At 40.8% G+C, this 23,602-nt stretch overlaps 1 protein-coding gene across 2 annotated transcripts in view; it reads left to right on the top strand.

Annotated features, from left to right (window-relative positions):
• The first annotated feature begins 3,179 nt into the window (after window positions 1-3,179).
• Window positions 3,180-23,602, top strand: part of LOC129750570 (protein disabled) — a 55,026-nt gene continuing 34,603 nt past the window's right edge. For both annotated transcript variants that reach the window (XM_055745537.1, XM_055745535.1), the window contains exon 1: window positions 3,180-3,416. In XM_055745537.1, the coding sequence (XP_055601512.1) occupies window positions 3,380-3,416 (37 nt within the window). In that variant the 5' untranslated portion in view covers window positions 3,180-3,379. The remainder of the gene's footprint in view (window positions 3,417-23,602) is intronic.

Genomic DNA, 23,602 nt, shown 5'->3' with positions numbered 1-23,602 from the left:
CGCTGATCTACGGCAGGCCATCGGGAGCTCCTCCAATTTTAGGGGGAAATGAACCATGGTGTTGGTCTATTCCAAACAACAATCACTTTATCACTATAAAACTATCTTCAGCACTTCATAAAATTTAAAGAATAACAGGGCCCTGCCTATGGTCAGATCTTGCTGAAATTTGGCATGTAACCTTGTGGTAAGCTATTTCTCAATTTTAGTTTGGAGCAAATGAGTACCCTGCGGTTCGTTAAATTATTCGAAATTCAGACATCACTGTTATAGTAGGTGAATTGAAATCTTTGTTTTGAATAGAAATATAAGGCCCATATAGAATCAGATTTCTAAAACGTTACCATCGAGTTCAAAACTTTCGATGAAACAGAACTTTCCCTATAAAAAGTTCATATTTGAAGCTTAACTTAAAAAGTATTCTACTGAGATTTTTTTCAATTTAATTTTCGGGTTCATTGCCCGATTTTACATAAAAAAAATATAGGTCGGTCAGTAAAACCATGTAACCAGAAAGTATTCACCAAAAAAAAAAAAAAGTATTGCTATCTTTACAGACTAATGTATCCAGATTGCTTGGATATTTAAAACAAAAATTGGGAAAGTCCTTCCCGGCCTAGTTGCCTGGACTTCATTGAAAAAGCCCAGTTTTGCACGGATTTATACACTTTATTTGACAAATAATACAAAAAAAAAACAAATTTTGTTGTGAAAAGTTTTTATTCCTGAGTCCAAAACAAAATTGTTTGGGCAAGTTTTATAAAATTAACCATGAAGGTTTTTTGGAAGCCTAGAATATGATTATCAGGTTTTTTTTTCTTGATTTTTTTCGAGTAATTCTTGGATTCTGAAATAATTTGCCCGGATTTTTGGGCTACAATTTTGAAATCAAACGCCGGATGCATGCTTCAAAAAATTCTGGCAACCTTATTATATGACGGTTTATAATGTTATAATTGAGAGTTGGTGAATCAGTACCGTCAGTACCGTCGTAACAGCAGGGTTAGATGCATCATTTGAATATCACAATACTTGTTTGGGCTTGTGATATAGCTCAGTTGGCAAGTCTATTGTCTCCTGAGCCGATGTCCGTGAGTTCGAGCCCGAGAGTAAACATCGAACACAGTTGTACCGGATAAGTTTTTCAATAACTATCCGCCAACTGTAACGTTGATAAAGTCGCGAATGCCATAAAGATGGTAAAACGACTATAATCGAAACAAAAAAAAAAAAAAAACAATACTTGTTCAATTTTTATTTTAGTATAATGTAATAAAGTTATCACTTAATGATAACAAAATGATAATGACATAGTTATTCACATCGTGAGACAATTTTTCAAAGTTTGTGATTCTCACAGAAAATCCAAAAAAAAATCGAGTAATAGAAGTACAAATTTTTCAATTTTTTGATGCCGTACAAAATTGTACCCAGAATGACGAATTGGCTTAATTATATCGTCTACAAACTATATGTATGTTGTATGTTGGTAATCCACCATGGGTGCACGGATTCACCGCAGTTTCTGCCAAAGTATGGGTTCACATGCATTCCTTAGATTATTAAGTTCGACAAATCTCCAATGCAGCGCGCCACCATACCCGGACCCCATGGCTTCGTATGAACTGTTATGTGGGTGAATGTATTGCGTGTGTTGATGTAGGTATATTTTGGAAGAACGAATCAATCAGGTGGGCTAGTTTACTTACAGGTATTCCGGCATCCGTGTATATACCTGGCCAGCTGGCAACTGATTGAACATTCCAATTATATAGTCAGTTATATAATGAAACACATCTTACCTGTCGGCCCGCTTATGGGATTCGAACCCAAAAGTTTTTCTTGCCGATACCGGGAATCGAACCCAGTACGCCTGGCGTACCAATACCAGACTCGCGCCAGCCTATCCACTAGACCACATCGGCGCTCTAATTATATCGTCTACAAACTATAGCTTTTATTATCTTATATCAACGCTGTTAGTGTACAAATATTCTTTGGGCAATAACCAAAAATATTTTTTTAATAAATATTTTTGAAATTCAGTTACCAGTCTAGAGGCTGAAATGCATCAAAATGCAAATCGAAAATTCACCTCTTAAATCTCGTTTGCATATGCTGGAATATGATTGTTTTGCATCAACCGTTTGTTAATATTAAAATTTCATCCATCCAAACATTATTTTTTGTGATTCAGCTAGTAAAATTTTTGGTACAAATCCAACACAATATTTTTTTTAACATTTTTTTACACAAAAAATGAAAAATTTAATTCTAACAAAACACTATAAAAAAAAATAACACTATAAATTTTCATACGTTTTCATTAAAAAAAATGTTTGTTACATTTTATCTTTTTTCTGAGTAAGGTGAAAATCGCATGTTTTTGTTAATTTAAAATTAACTGGTGAAACTAATAATTTTTCTGACTACGTCAATTTGATGGTATTTTACAGCACTGTTAAAAGTGAAATTTGAATAAGAACCGTAAATAACATCCTTCCGTTTTGATCAGACCGCCAAAGTTTGACCATCTGATCAACAGAATGTTTAATTGGAACCCGAGCAGATAATTTTCATATAAGCTTTGTGAATAGTGAATATACATATTTGTGGAGGACCAAAGGACACCAAAACACCATTGAGCATACCGTCGGAAACTCCTGATATTCTAAATTTCGTGCCAGTTGAAACCATTTTGTAGATCATGGGTTCTAATGTTCGGTGGGGTCAATGCATTTCTCTTTTTTATAAACGACAAATGATAAATCTAATGCGACCTAAGTGAAAACGAGTAACCGGGATTATCCTAAATTGTAACATTCCATTTCATTAGGGTGTCAATTTCAGTCGGCAGTAAGTGCACGCTACAGTTAATCGATTGCTGCTAGAGCTAGTGGCAAAGCAAGTGAATCGTAACGAGAAAATTAGAAGGAAAAAAGTGCAAAAAATGTAACCCCTCTACGGAAGTGTAAAAGGAAAATAGTGTCCAATCGATAGGAGCAAGTTCCGGTCCGGATTGGAATGGTGTTGGTCGGTCCCATTTGTTCATTCAACATTGTGCTACTCCCCCCAATACTCGTTAGCTGCTGCTGAAAATGGAACCGACCATCGACCGTCAACCATGTGAGTGGTGTTACTAAGAAGGAAAAAAGGATGCTGATGGTGCGCCCGTAGTGGATAAATGGTGGCACTTCTCGTTTGACGTCTGCAGCTGCAATCTTACGAGTTGAGAAGTTGAAACGACGGCTGCGGGGAATCAAGCTCCAAGGCTGTGCCGACTAGCAAATAGAGAATAATCTTTTTCTGGAATCCCATGGTCGATTGAAAATCGTTCAGAATTGATACCAACAGTTTAGTGTACCAAAAATATAGGAAAATGCAGACGCTCCGGAAGAAGACCAGCCCGTTGAAGTGTGAGTATTGAAAGTTATTTACCGTTGAATCTTGTGTTTTCATATACGAACATATGTAATTATTTTTTAAAAAGCTTGCTGAGGACTAAAGATTTGAAAAGGGAAATTTTGGCGGGTATTTTTTGTTCCTTCTACTGTTCGAAGCACGTGGTACCAATACAAGATATTTGAGCTTAAATTTAGGAACAGTGAATTTCGGAACAGTGAACAGTGATTCGACTTCTTCAGCTGAGTAACTGAGTGCGGTAAAAATAAACAAATTTTCATAAATTCCAGCTTTTAAGAACCAACCATTTTCATATTTCTAAAATCCCTCATAGAGAAAGAAAAAGTAATGAGATTCAGAGTTTTCAACAATTTCAACGCTCGGAAGATTTAAAAGGGGGATTAGGGAATTGATAAAATAATTAAATCTGAGATTTTGAGTTTTATACAATTCAATTTCATTAACCAATTTATAACTTTGAGTTATTTTTGGTAATCAATGTGTCCAAATCCAATTTAAAAAATTATTGAAGAACCGTTTAGTACTGCGAATTCAAACAAATGATATCCAAGAGTTTTAACTTTGATCACTCTTCACAATAATTATTGGGATCAGAAACGAATTAACTGAAAAAGTTTAAAGTCTCTCTTATTAAATAAAAAAATAGAATGATTGTGTCCAAGAATAGTATGTAACATTGATATACAACTCAAATAAAACCTTTTTCATAACATTATAATGGTAACTTCGGTTCAGAGATGATTTGTTTTCAATAACTTCAAAACAATATGTTTAAAAAGAACTCATACAATTGAAAACATTCAAAGTGAATCTTCAACATGTAAAGTAAATTAAACTCGAATATGGCATTGTACAGGGAGATCATCCATCTTGAAAAGTGGAATGATTTCCAAAAGAGATTTTTATTATTTAGAGGAAAATAAGTATATAGGGAAAAAAGACCAAATCTATTCAAGCTTCCTAATATCTTATTTGTAAAAAAAAATGTTTTTCGTGATAGAATGAATAAACATTCAAGGAAAATTATTTTGAATGTCTACACACTACCAAAAAAATCTGTGAAATTACATCACATATGATGTAAATAAAAAGAAGCATCATATATGACGGAATTTTCAGTGCAAGTTGGATATTACACGCCTGTAAAATTTGCCGACGTGTAATTTAAAAGTGATGTAATGTTTACACTTCCAATTGGATTTTTTTGTTTACTTTTTAGTAATATGATTCAAAGAAGATCTCTCAATAAAAAAAACAATCTTTTTGTACACACCAGATTACATTTATTTTAAACCACTTTTGCCACTTTTTTTGATCTGCCACTTTTGCCAACCATGGCTACGATCGTCACCATTTCCATCTGGCGGAGCCTTTCCCGGAACGTACTTTGCGAATCTGTTAGAATTAAAACAAATTGTTTGAAGCATATTTAGCTTTATCTAACCACTTATTCTAAAAACTTACCATTCCACATTGAACGCACAATCAAACAACACGGCAGCGCAAACACCCGACAGGTCAAACAACTTACGACTTGCTTTCGTGTTTGTTTTTTTTTCATTTTCAGTGTTGTCAAGGATTCAATCATATCTAATTTACAATAGAAAATCGTGTTCCGTGTCATGTAAGATTCAATTCTTCAATCTTCAGAGTTGTTAAGGATTCAGTTTTTGCAATTTTCTGTAACATGTAATTTTCTGTGTTCGCACTACGAAACAATCTTTAAAATTACATCACATATGATGTAAATAAAAAGAAGCATCATAAGTGACGGAAATTTACAGTATGAAATCGCGTTCTATGTCATGTAATATTAAGGGTTTTCAATTTCAGTGCTTTTAAGGATTCAGATTTTTTTTCTGTGTATCAATTAGCCGCCAACCGTGGCTTAGAGGATAACATTTACGTCTTCTAAGCCAACGATCATGAGATCGAGTCTCGGTCACAGCATACACAGTACTATTTCTGTTGGCTGGTGGTTTGAGCATTAGTAAGATGCTAGCCATTTTATCCTTGAAACTTGTACGCTTTAGTCTAAAGTAGAATTTATAACTTTTCAAAGAAACATGAAGTTTCACTAAGATCCTATATGTGTGTGCGTAATTGATTGATGTCAGGACCTTCTGAATTATTTTACCGATAAAGGGAAAAATAAATAAAAATGAAGATAAAGGGAACTCAAACAAATTGATTGCTGCTAACAGATGCCGTATATACAGTGAGGGGCAAAATAAAGTGTCCAAACTATTTTTTTCAATTTCTTTCATTTTTCTGGTTAAAATTCAACGAAAACGCATCGTAATCATTTTTAAAATATTGTTTATTATGTTCTTTTCAATTTTTGTTAATGTTGCGCTGTTAAAAAAAAAAGTTTTTCTGATAGAAAAAAAAACAGTTAATATTCCAAAAAAACAGGGGCAAAATAAAGTGTCCAGATTGGTACAGCTTCAAATTGATTCAAACTGAAGGCAAACAAGAACTATTTAATAATGTGTATGGCCTCCTTCGGCCTTCAACACCTCCTACAAGTGCTTCGGTATACTTGCAAGTGTTGTGGGTCGAGTTCCTCCCACGCATGCTCCATGGCATCAAAATAAGTATTTTTAATTTGTCACACCAGTCTTATCAATCAGAGCATCGAGGATGGCCCACAGATTTTCGATGGGGTTCAGATCAGGACTTTGTGGGGGCCATTCAAGGGCTTTTATGCGGCAGGAACGGGAAAATGACTTCATCAGATTGGCCGTATGCTTCGGATCGTTATTCTGCTGTAAAACGAAGCGCTCTTCGAGGCCCGTCTTGATGAGGGGTACCTCGAGGTTTTCTCGCAGGATATTGGAATATGACTCAGCTGTCATGATTCCGTCAATTTTTACCAAATTGCCCACCCCTCCCCGAGAAAAGCACCCCCACACAATCACGTTACCTCCTCCGTGCTTGACTGTTCTTTGGATATGGCGATCTTGGAGCTCCTCACCCGACTTGCGCCACATATGATCCCGCTTCTTCCGGTTGAATAGCTCGTATTTGGATTCGTCGGTCACAACAATGTTTTCCAGTACTCGAGCCGTTTATCGGCGTGTTCCTTGACGAACTTGAGCCGCTTAGCCTTATTCACCTGGCTGATGAAAGGCCTTCTCACTGCGATCTTTCTATGGTACTCCTTTGCATGGATGCGGCGACGGATAGTACAACGCAATACCGAAAATTGGAGCTCTTCCTGTATCTGCCGGATCGTTATTATTGCGTTTTTCTTCACTTCAAGAATGATTTTCTTGTTCGTTCTGGCATCTGTCTTGGGCTTCAGTCCTCTTCCTGAGCGATCCATCTCCGATCCAAACGTTTTCATCTTCTTCATGATTTTTGATACAGCTGTCTTGCTGATTTCGTAGTTCTTGGCCACTTCCCGGTGCGTTTGACCGTTATTCACATCACGAACAACCAGTTTCCGGATGGACAACGGAATGGAACCAGAAATTTATGCGTTCTCCATATTTTACAACTTATTCGAATGTAGACACCTGTTTGAATACTCCAGAGCCAAGCCAGTTGTTTATGCAACGTCAAAATACACAAAACAAACAAATTCGAAGGGCCTCGCGATGGAAACTTATCGAAATTATATACATTTTTGAGTTGGACACTTTATTTTGCCCATTTTTTTTGGAATATTATTTGTTTTTTTTTTCTATCAGAAAAACTTTCTTTTTTTACCAGCGCAACATTAACAAAAATTAAAAAGAACATAATAAACAATATTTTAAAAATGATTACGATGTGTTTTCGGTGAATTTCAACCAGAAAAATGAAAGAAATGATAAAAAAATAGTTTGGACACTTTAACAGATTAACAAGTGAAATTTCAACAATTGTTTAACTAGCATGTAAATATAAGATTAACAATTTATAAAGTTTAAAATGGAAAAATGAAAAGAATTTAACGAGATGCGAACTTATGACCAAGTTAGATTATCTCTGGAAGGCCACGATTGCGTGTATGCAATTAATAAATATTTGATGAGAGAATAGTTGCTGTTTTGGTTCGTTCGTATTTGTCTTAACCCTTCATTTCATGATTTTTTATTTTTTCTCGAAAAAATTCTCAATAGTGCGCAATGATGAATACATGAAGGGAAAAATAAGGAAAAAATATTATTTTCACATAATTCGGTTATTGAGCAAAAATATTAATTGTTGCATATTTGCAACAACATGAAACGGTTACACCTTTTTTTCTTCACACTTGACAACTGGAAATAAATGCTTATTCCTAATTTCTTTTGCACTAATCATAGTTTTCGCACAGGAACTTCGCAAATCTAGATTTCTGGACACCGGAAAGTTAAGAATTTATCTGGGAGTAGTTATGTATGTTGGTTTTCCACCATGGGTGCACGGATTCACCGCAGTTTCTGCCTAAGTATGTGCTCTCATGCATTCTGGAACCGACCCCATGGCTTCGTATGTAGGTATATTTTGGAAGAACGAGTCAATCAGGTTACTTAGAGGTATTCCGGCATCCGTGCATATACCTGGCCAGCTGGCAGCTGGTTAAACATTCATATAATCAGTTATAAGAGGAAACACATCTTACCTGTCGGCTTCTTATGGGATTCGAACCCAAAAGTTGTCTCGCCGATACCGGGAATCGAACCCAGCCTGGCACATCGGAACCAGACTCGCACCAGCTTATCCACTAGACTACAAAGACTCTCGAGAAATTAGCTAGGAGTAGTTATGCGATAATATACCACCTACTGAGGAAATTATTTCTTACGTTTGCTTGAAGGTGCTAAAAAAACGAACACACACATATAGGAGCTCAGTGAAACTTCATGTTTCTTTGAAGAGATCTAATTTACTTAACTCTAAGGCGTACATCTTTCAAGGATTTTATGGCTAGCATCTTACCACCAGACCACGGAAAGAGCACTATATGTGTCGTGATCGGGATTCGATCTCATGGACTCTGGCTTAGATGGCTGGAACGCTATCCTCTAGGCCACGACCGGCGGCAAAATGGAAAGCTTCTTACCTATACAACTTTTCTGAACATAACCTTGAACAAATCAACACATATCAATTCCGAAAACGTATTTAAATTGGTTCTGATAAAGATTCTTAATCTTAAATCATACCATAACTATATGCCAGTTTTAATAAACAAACTTGATATTGAAGAGCAAAGTCTCAATTTAGTTTTGAAGGAATGATCCAATTACAAATTACATTAAACTATTAAATATCATTTGTTGGCAAAATTAAAAGAACAATAAAGATTTCTTCGGAATGAGCATTAGAATTTGGAACATGATTCTAAAATTAGAATTCAAACTTGAAATCAGTTTAAGAATAAAAAAGAAATAAAAATAAAACTAAATTCGAGAACAAAAAGTTTCAATTTAAAATCAACTTCCAGAGCTTCCAGGAAAAGGTTAAATAGTATAAATAAAGAGCATTTTTCGTCAATTGATAATTAGAAACGGCTCATACTTTAGTAAAAAAAAATGAGCATTGTAATTTTCAATCAAATCATTCCTTCATCTCTACGAAAAAAAAAAGCAAAACAATACTTCAAACCTCGGTTATCGAATGTTGGCAGATAGTACTGAATTTTCAAGTGGAAAAATAAAAAAGCGTATTCGTTGTTTGTTTTTAGATTTTTAAACTCTCTGGATAAAGCCCCGTACTTGAGTTTGAATCACGTTGAATAATATAGAACTTTTGAAAATTGGTGTATGCTTATTTTGCAAGTTGTAAAGGCATCCGACATTTTTTTTTATTCAAAATATGTATTTGTTATACCCATGGGCCGCGGAAAAAAATCAAAATAATGTGTTTTACATACGCTGAATTACAAATCCCAAATAAGTTAATTATTCGGACCCGTCCTAGTTTAAAGTTTGATAAATTTTGAACTTTTTATAATATTTTTCTAGTTTTGATAACGGTTTAGAGCAAAACTTTTATTTTTTTCACCTCGGGGGCCCTCTTTATTCAGGGGGGGGGGGCAATTTTTCTCATCCCCCCCCTCTTAATACGGCCTGAACATGATAATAAATCATTTATAACGAAAACATTGTCATCGAGAAACAAATACACTGTTTAACGATGCAAGTTTCGAAAACACACTATGGAACCCATATAACTACCTAGGGTACTACCGTTGCATGGTGTTGCATATTTGCAACAGTTATTGAAAACCCATTATATCAGAGAAAAAACAAAAAAAAAATCTCAAATTTTGTTTATTATGTAAATTACTTTAGTGGGAATACGAAAATATTTTTTTTGAGTCGGAAAAAAATTCTCAATATGAATTACACTAGGCCAAAAATTTGAAAAATTAGGCTTTTTCCACATTCCATATTTTTCAGATTCAAGTGGGTTTTTTTGGTTCCTATAAACACTAAAAATATTTTTTTTTTAATTGAACGTGATCTTGAAATTATAAATATTATTCCATCGAAAAAAAAATTTACTTTTTAGCTAAATGTGAAGTTTAGAACAGTTTTAATTAATTGTTGCATATTTGTAACTTTATGAAACGAAGGGTTAATATCTATCGGCTAACACAGCTTCGTCTCTGTCGATTTCTGAGAGGACACGCTTACTCCCAGTAAGCGCGTCCTCTCAGAAATCGACAGAGCATGCAAAAAATTGAGAGTTGAGTCACCGAACTTAGAATAAAACGGTTAACTTTGGCGACACTCCAAGAACCATGGTTGCCACATGTACAGATTTATCTAGACAGGTACAAATTTTATAGGTCATTTTTGGTACAGAATCTGTACGTACAGATGACAGATTTTCAAAATTTGGTACAGATTTGTACAGATTTTTGACATTTAAAATTAAAAAAAGTGTCTACACTTTGCTTTCATCCAGTTTATTGAAAACATTATAAAAAAAAGTCAAAAGTTAGCTTTTATTATTCTGACGATAGGAGTTCCTTACTGGGAAGTACACGCTCATATAAAGGATGTTAAAATTCAAACTGTAACGCTGACAGACAGAATTAAATATCTAATTATAATCCCCCACTCGTCAGCAGTGGTTGAGCGCATTTTCTCGTAAGTAAATGCATTTTCTCGTAAGTAAAAAACCAAAATTCGTAGTCTTCTGAGTGTTGACACGCTATCCTTAGAACAAAATGTTCATATTTAAGATTAACGGCAGATCGAAAAATGTCGTATTAAATATGACGCTCAAAAATCGTTTTAATAAAACAATGTATAAAAATTATGAACATTGTTTATTATGAAAAATATTTTTCAATATCAGTTTTTCAAAGAGAGAAAATAAAAATGATTAAATGAGTTTCACAAAAAGTGTTTAACTAAAAAACTGTACTATGTGCAATAAAGTATCTATCTTTTTTTAAGATTAAAAAAAAGGAAACAAAATCTTCACATATCTACAAATTGAATGGAGAACTTGGTTTTTTCGGTACAGATTTTGGTATAGATTTTTGAGTTGGCGGTACAGATGAAAAAGATTTTTTCGATGAGCGGTACAGATTTTGATGTGGCAACATTGCCAAGAACGCAAATATTTTCATTCGGTTTGTCCTGCCGAGATACCTAGAGGCAACAAATACGAATGCGTACATGCGAAACCAGTTTGAATCGTACACTCGTACGGTGTGGTCGCATTTTGTCCCCGTGTCCCGTGTGTGCTTTCAATCGTAGCTGTCGACTTCTCAGGCAGGCGAACACGCGTCTCGGAGGGAAACATACAAACACGATTCGGATTGTGTTCGTGTATTTCTCTGGAGGGCGTGTCTTAGCTTAATTAGTGGCACTCACCCAAGGCACGCGTATGGTGTGTTCCTCTCTAACGATGTGATGATGCAAAATCGCCAGAGAGATCGTTACGATCCCTCTGGCGATTTGAGTTACCTCTCTGCCGATTCAAATTTACCGGGCTGCCAGCTGGGGTACGTTTCAAATATGGGAGTTCTCCCTCTTTGCTTTCTCTCTCTGAAAATTTCTCTAGGCCCGGCTAGCAAAACTACCAAAATGAGCGTGGCGACGAACGTGTTAAACATCGGATAGAGTTGAAAACTTGCCGCAAGGATGTTTTTAGGGACGGACAATCGATTTCCGGTATCAAATTTTGTGTAAAAGGCCAGCCAAAGAGTCGTCCATATTACCTGTTCACTGTTATTGCGATAATGCCATTGATTATTACTCCATATTACTCAATCACTGCGATTGAGAATTAGAACAGAACAGAACTGCGATAGAATTGGAACAGAAACAATTGCTTGTATTTCAGTTATTTATTACTCGATTTAAGATCTTTTTCAAAACAAATGTACCGTTTTGCTTAAAAACACGAATAAAATTATTCGTCACGGTTTCGAAGGAATTCTCGAGTTTTTCCTGTAACACGGCTCATTAGGCTGCGACATCTTCTTCGTTCATCGTTTATCTATCTTATTCCACCAGGTCATTTTGTTTGTTTGTTTATTACAGTAGCGTAAGGTCTTGACCTTTTTAATTACTACATACGATTTTCTAATTCTGATTAAAAAAATTTAAGTTCTTGTAAACATTGCCCGATTTGCGTTTGCGAGTCTCCGAAACATCTGGCGGTCATCTCTCTACGAACTAAGATCCGAATCTTCAACTCAAACGTCAAATCCGTATTGCTGTACGGGTGTGAAACTTGGTGCACATATGCGGTGACGACGCGAAAACTGCAAGTTTTTGTGAATCGCTGCCTGCGGAACATCATCCGCGCTTAGTGGCCTGGCAACTGGATCTCAAACGTTGAACTTCATCGTCGGTGTCATCAAAAGGCGCTAGAAATCGAGATTCGGGAACGTAAGTGGAGATGGATTGGGTACACGCTGCGAAGAGATGAAAACGAGATTTGCAGAGAGGCGCTTGACTGGAATCCAGATGGGCATCGAAGAAGAGGCAGGCCCAAAAGCTCGTGGCGTCGAAATCTAGCCGCTGAAATCCGCACAGTTGACGAGAACCTTGGCTGGCAGCAAGTGAAGACGCTGGCTCCGGATCGCCAGCAGTGGAGATCTTTTATCTCAGCCCTATGCGCCGGTCAATCGGCGCTGGACCCTTAGGTAGGTAGGTAGGTAAACATTGTAAACTTTTTTTAACAAGAGGAAGAATGACCATGTCGGTTAAAATCCTCTCTAAATAAACAAATTAGAATTAGAATTAGAATTCTGATTTCTTCACTTCTTAAATTTACGAACTTTTTCCTCAACAAATTACTAACAATTATTCCAAAAATGTAGGCATCCCCTCTTAAAAATTGCTTCTGACGTTTGACGCTTTAAGTTGGCTGGTAATCTATTCCAGTTAACCACGCCTCTGACGAAAAAGGAGTTAGCAAAAATGAATGTACGATTTTCTGGGACTACTAAGTTTTGCCGTCGGCGCCCTTGCGACTCATGGCCCATGGCAGCTGCACTCGGTTTAAGGAAAAGAACATCAGCAAATATGACATGTGGAAGAATCAGAGCCTTAGAAGTTTTAGTTTGGTGGTTGTTGGCGCAAGATACGTCGTTGAAGCGTACGCAAGCAACCATAGATTTTTCCACATTGTTGTGCAACCAGACGATTCCACTGCATGTCGTTTTGAAACACATAGCCTAGATTGTTGACACGTTCTTCCCAAGAGATCGTTTCTCCTTCCATAAACAGGTTGCCAATCACAGTGTTGTTGTCTAAGCGTCGTTTCGGAATCAGCATAGCTTTGATCTTGCTTTGATTGATCAAGAGTCCATTCCTATTACACCACACCCAAAATTCAGCCTCTGTGCCAATGGCGTGTAGTCAATTACATAGCATCATTGGTACAAGAAGATAACGCGATCGGTGCTGATTCGATTTGCTCCCACCGGCATTAATCTCCCAAGTTAACCGAATTGCGTATGTCTGAAAGAAACAAAATAAAAACGCTTTCACGTCCCTCCCTATCGCATCACAAGACGAAGAAGGATGGAAATAAATACCGGCCAACACCAGGCAGCCAGCGAACCGAGCTCTGTGCGTGTGAATGTAGCAAAAGCAACAACAAAAACATCCTTCTAATTCAATCCCTTCAATCTACCGGCAAACAACCACGGCCGAGCTGTGCGTGTGTATGCAGTAAAAGCAACAACAAAAAAACATTCCTTCAATTCAATTTGCCGGCAAACAACCACGGCTAAGCTGTGCGTGTGTATGTAGCAAAAGCAACAAGAATATATTCCTTCAATTTACCGGCAAACAAGCACCGGCCAAGCTGCCCGGCTTTAGCAGCTGTGTATATGTAGCGTGTGTTTGTAATAGCAGGCAGTAAGCAAAGCACAGTTCTCATTCAATGGGTTTCCCGTTTCCTCCACTCCCGTTCCCTTTCCCGTTTCCATCGCATGACAAATGAATACCTTGAAAGGAGGCCAAACGCCGGGAAGCCACTGTCGTGCGTTTCTTTTGTGATTGATCGGTGGCAGAATGCCTATGACAAATATCCCTCTTCCTGCATGAGGCTCAAATAGTTCACTGGTTAAGATGACGGTCTGGCAAGACCATTTAATTAGTGATTTGAGTTCGATTCTCCCTACGGGTGCTGTGGTTTATATTTTTATTTTCTTGTTTCTGGGATGAATTATCCAATAGGAACGAAATCCCATAAAATGTTTTTCTTGTTTTGCTTGAATGTAGTGGTCATGCATCATTTTAGTTGGGAGCCGAGTCCTTATGCCAGTTACGGTTTTTCAAAGATATCATCTTCGGCACAGTGCACATTTCAGCGCATTATCGGCACAGAGATGTGCTAAATAGGCATTGGATTTTTGCAACCTCTTCTATGGGTGCATACGGCAATTCTTTCCAGATCTTGATTCATCAAATGAACTAAAGCATTAGTAGGTTCACCGGTTGCAGTTATGTAAAATTAGACGTCATCCGCATACTTCTGGATTGAGCAAGACTTTAGCACGTTTGGAAGGTCATTGATGAAACAACAGAAGAGGATAGGTCCAAGAACTGATCCTTGTGGCACACATGAGCTTACTGCTACACTGGTTGAGCATTTGTCATTGATATAGACGGTTTGCGTCCTACCGTGCAAATGCGATGAAATTAAACTTACTGCTTCGGAACCAAAGTTGTAATGTCTCGCCAGTTTTTCACAAATTTTGTAGTGTGCGACGGTGTCGTAAGGTTTTGTGAAATCGAGTAGCACCAAGATACCGGTACCTTCCTATCTATAACCGTAAGCAGATCGTGTTGAACGCGAAGAATAGGGCTTTTGCAGCTGTGACCTCTGCGGAAACCAGCTCGATACGCTGAGAGAAGTTAATTTTGTTCAATATGATTAATCATTTGTTGCTGAAGAATTTGCTCAAAAGCTTTCGAGAGGCTGCAAAGAAGACTTATGGGCCGTAGGGTGGTAATTACATCTATTTGAGGTTTTTTACGCAAAGGTATGATTTTGGCTTGCTTCCAATCGCTGTAGATGTTCGCCGCAACAGCCTCTTGATTGAACACAGCTATCGCAAACTACAGCGACCTGCTCCGACTGATCCGAGATGTAGGACTGACAGATTACCCTAGGGATGAAATGAGAAAGTGAGAATGATGACTGGCAAAATGATAAGGGAGAGTGAAGATAAGGATTAGTATGTAAACAAGGTAGTTGATTATCGCAGTAAAGTTAGGATATTAAAATCATCGATTTGGTAAAAACTTTGTATTTTCCTTCATATTTAAACAAATAACGTTTCACAAACTTACAGGCTAGACATACTGTACAACTATCCGTTATTCCGTAGTTGAGTTTCGTAGTGAATTTACGACTCAGATAGGTAATTGTGGCCATCGAATTCGCTGTGAAAAAAAGCGGTTATTAATAGATTAATTACAGGCTAGGAATCCAATTCTTTAGTGAAATCGGTTGTGGAACAGTTGGATAAGAAGTCGGAGACTGAATTGTAAGTCGAATTTATTTATTTTATAAGTCTAAAACCTATCCTAAATATAAAATTTTTCTACAGCTTTGAGCTGCTAACACTCGAAACGAGTTTGTTTGGTTTGCTACAAGAACTCCGTTAAAACTGTCCCAACATTTCTCAAAGAATTCAACCGGAGCAGGATGAGTTCGCAGGCCAATGTACGACAAACCCGGTCGAAAACGAGGGCTCAGCAGGTGAATGCTAACCCCATCCCAAGAGACGTCGACGATCAGGTATCGAATGGGTCCTCAGAAGATTCGTTCGTTCCTTCTATGGTCGATAGCGGCAGAGGTGAGTTACGGGAATGTCCTGGATGTGACCGACCCAATAAGGCGGAGAAATATATGGTGGAGTGCCAGAAATGTAATTGCTGGTTACATTTCACTTGTGCAAACGTCACTACCGCCACGGTACGTTCGAAATCCTTCATATGTTTGCCGTGTGTAAGAAGCGAAGTTTCTGGTGTGTTGGTGGAACCGGCGAAAAGCCAAATTAGTGGAATTTCCAGCTCAGCTAGTGCGCGGGCGGCTAAAACTAAGCGTGATCTGCAGCGCCTTGATGAAGAAAAGCGGATTATGGAAGAGTTGAGTCGCGAAAAGATCGAGAAGGAACGAGCTCTGAACGAACTGGAGCTCAAGGAGAAAATGGAACTCGAAAAGCATTTTCTTGCGCGAAAGCATGATTTGCTGAATCAACAGGACAGCGGAGAAGGGAAAAGTGTACGCAGTATGCGGAGCAGCCAGCGGAGCGTGCAACGGACGGAAGAATGGGTGGAGAAGACAGTGAGTGAAGCTGTCGGGCCAGGATTGCCGTCCGTTAATGCAGAGGATATAAGTCTGGGAAATTCGCAGGGAGTACATCCTTCTTCAACGCCTCTAAAGATAGTTGATGCAGTCGGCGAAGGCGGAAAATCGATCCCAGAAACTCTGGGAAGCTTGACGCTCGAAAACATTTTTGAGGAATCGATCGCAGCTATCGACAAACCGGAAGAAAACCAACAAAATCAGCTGGTTTTGCCCACCGTTGATGTCCAACCGTATTTGGACCTATTGAAGCTCGATGAAGTAGCTCCAACCGGAGCGGTTTCGAAAGTGAAGCGGGTAATTCCCACCCATTACAAACGGTGGAGTATTGAAACCGGTGAGCTTCGACAACAAAAGGCCATGGATACACAACAGCGACAGAAAACGGCGGCAGAACTTCGGAACATGCAGGAGATGGTGCGAAATCTACAGTTGGACATCGGTACAAGAGAGCAACGGGAGAAACGCATGGAAAATCGTATTAAAAGTGTGCAAGATCAACACGCCGAAGAACTGAGAACGATGCATAGATCGGAGACAGGTTTGCGGAATCAACTTCGACATCTGGAGTATGAGAACGCATGTCTGAAGACCCAGATTGAATCGCTGAGCAAAGAAATGAAACTGATGCGCACTTCGGAAGCAGATTTGCGAAATCAGATCAAGCAAGGTGACGGCGGAAGAGCTACGCAGATTGAACTCCTACAGAAGAAACTTGTCGAAACAGCACATAAGTTGCGCACTTCAGAAGCAGATTGGCGGGGGCAGCTGAATAGACGTGACGAGGAAAATAAAGCACTTCGACTACAGCAGGCGGAACTGGAGAATGAAATCCAGGGTTTGCGCGCAACTGGAGAAGAGTTGCAGGACCAGCTAGAAGCGGGCCGTCAACGAGAGCAAGAATCAATCCGTCAACGAAACGAAGCGGAGCAGGAGTACTGGGATTTACACGACGAGGTACAGCGGTTCATCAATCGGAATGAGCACTGGTCAGCAGATTGCGGAAGTTCTCCTCCGTTACCTCCTCCTCCAGCGTCGTGGTTAAGTGAAGGTTGTCCTGTCTCTCTCCCTCCTCCTCCTCCTTCGAGTTGGACTATCGGTGGACTTTCCAAAATGTCTGGTGTTCCTCTTCAAGTAATTTCTACTGCAAGCGGCCAAGGACCAACCCCTCAGCCAATAGCTGCTAGACAGGTAGTTACTAAAGAGTTGCCAATCTTCTCAGGAGATCCAATCGATTGGCCTCTGTTCATCAGCAGCTACCAGCATTCGACGGAAGCTTGCGGGTACTCGAACTCCGAAAATCTGCTGCGTTTGCAGCGAAGTTTGAGGGGAAGTGCAAAGGAGTCTGTGAGCAGTTTTCTACTTCATCCGTCGACAGTATCTCAAGTCATGTCCACTTTGCAGCAGTTGCACGGGCGGCCGGAACAAATTGTTAACAACATGATCGCTAAAGTACGAGCAACCCCTCCCCCGAAACCAGATCGGTTGGAAACACTGGTCAACTTTGGACTGGTAGTGCAGAATTTGTGCGGCCACTTGAAGGCAGTGGGACAGGAAAGACATTTAGCTAATCCGATTCTACTCCAAGAGTTGGTGGAAAAACTGCCAGCGACAGTGAAGTTCAACTGGGCGTTACACCAAGAACAAGTTGCAGAGGTGGATCTCAACGTGTTTAGCGAGTACATGGCGAAAATATCTTCGGCAGCAAGCGGCGTTACCCAACTGGCACCCATTCCGCAAAAACCCGTAAAGGATGAGCGTAGTCGACCGAAGGAGAGATCGTTTGTCAATACACACGCGTCCACGGTGCAACCAAAGGCGAATCGGCAAGAAGAGGAGCTAAACGGTGTCAGCGGAAAGCAGAAAGAAGGAGGTTCCTGGACGAAAAGTGGTAGATGGTGTGCAGTTTGCAGCGTCAATACTCACCAAATCGAAAACTGTGCGTCGTTTAAAGGATTAGATTTAGACGGGAAGTGGAAGGTGCTGAAGCAGAAAAAACTTTGCTCTCGCTGTCTTACATCTCACGCAAAGTGGCCGTGTAAAGGAGAAGTTTGTGGAATTAACGAATGCCCTAAGCGGCATCACCGATTACTCCATTTTGATCCACCGGCGGCGGCGAAGACCAACAATGCAGTTGTAACCGTTTATCGTCAGCTGTCATCATCAACGCTCTTCCGTATCCTGCCAGTAACGCTATTTGGAAAGAATGGGCAGTTCAACACCTACGCTTTTCTCGATGACGGATCATCGGTGACCCTCGTAGAGCGATCGATAGCGGAATCTCTTGGTATCAGCGGCGAGGTGGAAACCCTACATATTGAATGGACCGGAGGAGTCAACAAAACAATTTCTGGAGCAGAGGTCGTATCGATGGAGGTAGCTGAAGTCGGAGGAAGCAAGCGCTACAGACTCTCGGAGGTGTATACCGTGGACAACCTAGGCCTACCGCAACAGACCACGAACTACACAGAGCTCGCTACTCGCTTTGCTCATCTCGACAAACTTCCGGTAAAGAGTTACAGGTGTGCAGTTCCAGGAATTCTGATCGGACAGAGCAACTGCCATCTTTTAGCTACGTTGAAATTGCGGGAGGGCAGAATAGGCGAGCCGATAGCAACCAAGACCAGGATCGGATGGGCAGTATGCGGTAGTCTCCGGAGACCGCAAATAAGCATGATGCACAGGCAGTTTCATATGAACGCTGAACCAGGTACCGATGACCTGCACGAGTACGTTCGGCGCTTTTTCGATGTGGACAGTCTAGGTGTTGCAGTCGCACCAGCGAAGAAAGGGGTTGAAGAGGAACGTGCCTATAAGATTTTGGAAGAAACCACGCGGCGTACCAACAGCGGAAAATTTGAGATTGGATTGCTATGGAAACAAGACTACATTGAGTTCCCTGACAGCCGACCGATGGCGGAACGACGCTTCAAGCTGCTCGAGAAACGACTGGCCCGGCATCCTGAGCTCTACGATGGTGTGCGACAGCAAATTGCGGACTTCAAAGCCAAGGGCTACATTCACGAAGCGTCAGCAGAAGAAATTGATAAATTTGATCTTCGGCGTACATGGCATATGCCGATTGGAGTCGTCGTGAACGAGAAAAAGCCAGGAAAAATTCGTGTTATTTGGGACGCCGCAGCAAAGGTCGAAGGTGTATCGCTGAACTCCATGTTGCTAAAGGGTCCAGACCTTCTAACGTCGTTGTTGTCGGTGCTGTTCGCCTTTCGAGAGCGTGAAGTGGCGGTGTCAGCAGACATCAAAGAAATGTTTTTGCAGATGCTCGTTCGAGCACCTGATCGCAGTGCCCTTCTATTCCCGTACAGAAATTCTCCAGAGTTGCCGATGAGTACTATGGTATCCGATGTGGCAATATTCGGCGCTGCGTGCTCTCCAGCGCACTCACAGTACGTAAAGAATTTGAACGCGACCGAACAAGAAGCGGAATTTCCACGTGGGGCAGAGGCAGTGAAGAAGCGACATTACGTGGACGACTACGTGGACAGCTTCGATACGGTTGAAGAAGCATACGAGGTAGCGAAGGAGGTGATCGAGATCCACAGGCGAGCAGGATTCCATATCCGTAATTGGATGTCCAGCGATAAGAGCATGATGAATAAACTGGGCGAAGAGTTCGTGAAGCCTTCGAAAGCCATGCTACCGGAGAAGGAGTTTGGATTCGAGCGGGTCTTAGGAGCGGAGTGGAAACAACGAGAAGATAGTATGGTTTTCTCGTTGCAGTTCTGCGCAAAGATAAGACATTTACTGGAGGGTACTTCAGTCCCAACGAAACGAGAAATGCTCCGCCTGATTATGAGCATCTACGATCCGCTAGGCTTGGTAGGGTCATTCGTCATTCACGGAAAAATCTTGATCCAAGAAGTTTGGCGAACTAACGCGGATTGGGACAGCAGAATTACACCGGAGGTCGCGACCCGGTGGACTGAGTGGCTGACTGTACTGAGAAACATACCTGCGCATTCCTCGCTGCTATTTCCCAGGATACGATCCGGACAGCTACAAAAATATTGAGCTTCATGTGTTCGTGGATGCAAGCGCTCAGGCCTACGCAGCAGTCGCTTACTTCCGCATCATGGATCGAGGACAGATTAGAGTAGCTCTTGTGTCGTCAAAAACGAAGGTCGCACCGCTTCGAGGAGTTTCAATCCCACGATTGGAGTTGATGGCGGCTGTACTAGGAGCTCGTTTGCGGAAAACGGTTGAGAAAAACCACAGACTGAAAGTAAAGAAAACTTGTTTCTGGAGTGATTCATCAACGGTTTGCTCGTGGATCAAGTCGGACACGCGTCGTTATCGTCAATTTGTCGCTTTCAGGGTTGACGAAATTTTGAGTCTGTCAAGTATCGAAGAATGGCAGTGGATTTCGACGAAGGTCAATGTTGCAGACGAAGCCACCAAGTGGGGGAAGGGACCGACATGCAACGTAGATAGCCGTTGGTTCCATGGACCCGAATTCCTCTACAAAACCGAAGCAGATTGGACGATGGTTCCAGAGGAGACTGTGGATGAAAGTGACCTTGAGCTGCGAGAAGCATATGTCTGTAGTCATCTGATCAAGCAGCCAATGGTGAAGTACGAGAGATTTTCGCGTTTTGAAAGGATGCTTCGTTCGGTGGCCTACGTTCACCACTACTTGAACAATTTACGAACTGCGGGGAGTAATCAACCGACGGATTCTATTGGTTTGACTAGTGCGGATATTCAGAAAGCGGAGAGGACATTATGGTTGACCGCGCAGTCCGAAGCATACCCGGACGAAGTTGCGATTTTGAAGCAGAATGTGGAGAGGAACGACCAGCAGCAGAAACCAATTGCGGTATCGAGCAGCCTGGTCAAGCAGTCACCATTCGTTGATGAGTTCGGAGTGCTGCGAGAAGGTACCAGAGCGGGTAGTGCAGAAATTCTGTCTTACGATGCAAAGTTCCCGATAATCCTGCCAAAGAAGCACCGAATAACAGACTTGTTACTGGATTACTATCATCGAATGTACGGTCATGCCAACGACGAGACCGTATTCAACGAAGTTCGCCAGAAATTCCGGGTGCCACATCTACGAGTGGAGGTACGTCTAGCTAGAAAACGCTGTATGTGGTGTCGAGTGTACAAATCAACGCCGGTCGCTCCAAAAATGGGACCGCATCTAGCAGTAAGGATGGAGCCGGGCGTGCGTCCATTTACCTACGTAGGTGTAGACATCTTTGGACCGTATTAAGTGAAAATAGGACGAAGCGTGGCTAAGCGGTGGGTCTGCCTTTTTACTTGCCTTACCGTTAGAGCAGTTCACTTGGAGGTAGTAGCTAGCTTGAGCACCGATGCGTGCAAGAAAGCGATTCGAAGGTTCATCGCACGACGCGGGACTCCACAGGAAATTTATTCCGACAATGGGACAAACTTTGTCGGAGCAAGTCGAGAGCTGCAAGACGAGATCAGTAAGATTCACGCTGAGTTGGGCAGTACCTTCACGAATGCTAAAACACAGTGGAAGTTTAATCCTCCAGCCGCCCCTCATATGGGAGGTTGCTGGGAGAGAATGGTGCGAGCAGTGAAATCAGCCCTTGGATCAGTTCCAGTAGTGAGGAAGCTAGATGACGAATCGTTTGCAACGGTGCTAGCGGAAGCAGAGAGCATGGTGAACTCCCGACCGTTGACTTATATCCCACTAGAGACAGCGGATCATGAGTCCCTAACTCCTAACCATTTCCTCTTGCTGAGCTCAAGTGGCGTACGGGAGCCGGAGAAGTTTCCCACAGACGAAGGCATGGCGTTGAGGAGTAGCTGGAACATGGTGAAGCATACCCTTGACAACTTCTGGAGACGGTGGGTTAAAGAATATCTGCCAACTATCACAAGACGAACGAAGTGGTTCAAAGATGTGAAGCCTATCGAGCTCGGAGATCTGGTGTTTGTGGTGGACGAGAACGTCAGGAACCGATGGTTGCGTGGACGAGTGGTCGAAACGGTTCCTGGCAGCGACGGAGTTGCGCGTAGAGCAGTAGTGAAGACAGCAGCAGGGATCTTGAAGAGGCCGTGTACCAAGTTGGCTGTGCTAGACGTTGAAGGATCTGGTGACGCCCTACCGGAGGTTAAGGCGACACGGGGGGGAGAATGTTCGCCGCAACAGCCTCTTGATTGAACACAGCTATCGCAAACTACAGCGACCTGCTCCGACTGATCCGAGATGTAGGACTGACAGATTACCCTAGGGATGAAATGAGAAAGTGAGAATGATGACTGGCAAAATGATAAGGGAGAGTGAAGATAAGGATTAGTATGTAAACAAGGTAGTTGATTATCGCAGTAAAGTTAGGATATTGAAATCATCGATTTGGTAAAAACTTTGTATTTTCCTTCATATTTAAACAAATAACGTTTCACAAACTTACAGGCTAGACATACTGTACAACTATCCGTTATTCCGTAGTTGAGTTTCGTAGTGAATTTACGACTCAGATAGGTAATTGTGGCCATCGAATTCGCTGTGAAAAAAAGCGGTTATTAATAGATTAATTACAGGCTAGGAATCCAATTCTTTAGTGAAATCGGTTGTGGAACAGTTGGATAAGAAGTCGGAGACTGAATTGTAAGTCGAATTTATTTATTTTATAAGTCTAAAACCTATCCTAAATATAAAATTTTTCTACAGCTTTGAGCTGCTAACACTCGAAACGAGTTTGTTTGGTTTGCTACAAGAACTCCGTTAAAACTGTCCCAACAGTAGAGATGAATTTGTTTAACATGTGCGTAAGTTGTGGTAGGATTATCGGAAGAACAATCTTGAGAAAATTAATCGGTAAGCCATCTAATCCAGTTGCGTTGGATTTCACGTTCCAAACGGCGTTCACGACCTCCCACCATTCCACCGGATGAAAACCGAAAGCATATGAGTTTTCTGTCGGCGGTACATACATCCTGTTGCAGTCATTGGCAGTTTGATGAGATAAGAACACGCGGTTAACATCATCAGGATCGTAATTACATTGGTGCAATGATTTTTCCTTGCCAACACCTAAACTTCGCACTCTGTTCCAAAGTTCAGTCGAATTGATATGGTTTCCCAGGTGATTTTCCATGAACTGCTTTTTGGCTCTAGAAATGATCGTATTAACTCGATTTCGAAGGGTTTCGAATATTTGTTGTTTTGCATCTTTGGATTCGAGTGGTGTTTTTACCCAGTCTTTATAAGCAAGATCCTGTTCTAATATAGCCTTTCGAATGTCAGAACTAAACCACCTATTGGATTTCTTCCGTTTATTACATCGTCGAAGTGGTATACAAGTGTCGTGAACATCCTTCAAGTTGTTATTAAAGAACTTCAGGAGGTCGGCAGATTGTTCAATTCCATAAAAATCATCCCAAGGTATTGGCCGTAAAAGAGCTCTCAAGCAGC

Source organism: Uranotaenia lowii, chromosome 3 (genome assembly GCF_029784155.1).
Source record: "Uranotaenia lowii strain MFRU-FL chromosome 3, ASM2978415v1, whole genome shotgun sequence".
Lineage (NCBI taxonomy): Eukaryota > Metazoa > Arthropoda > Insecta > Diptera > Culicidae > Uranotaenia > Uranotaenia lowii.
Note: the sequence above shows the minus strand (reverse complement) of the source record. Positions and strands in the feature narration are given on the sequence as shown.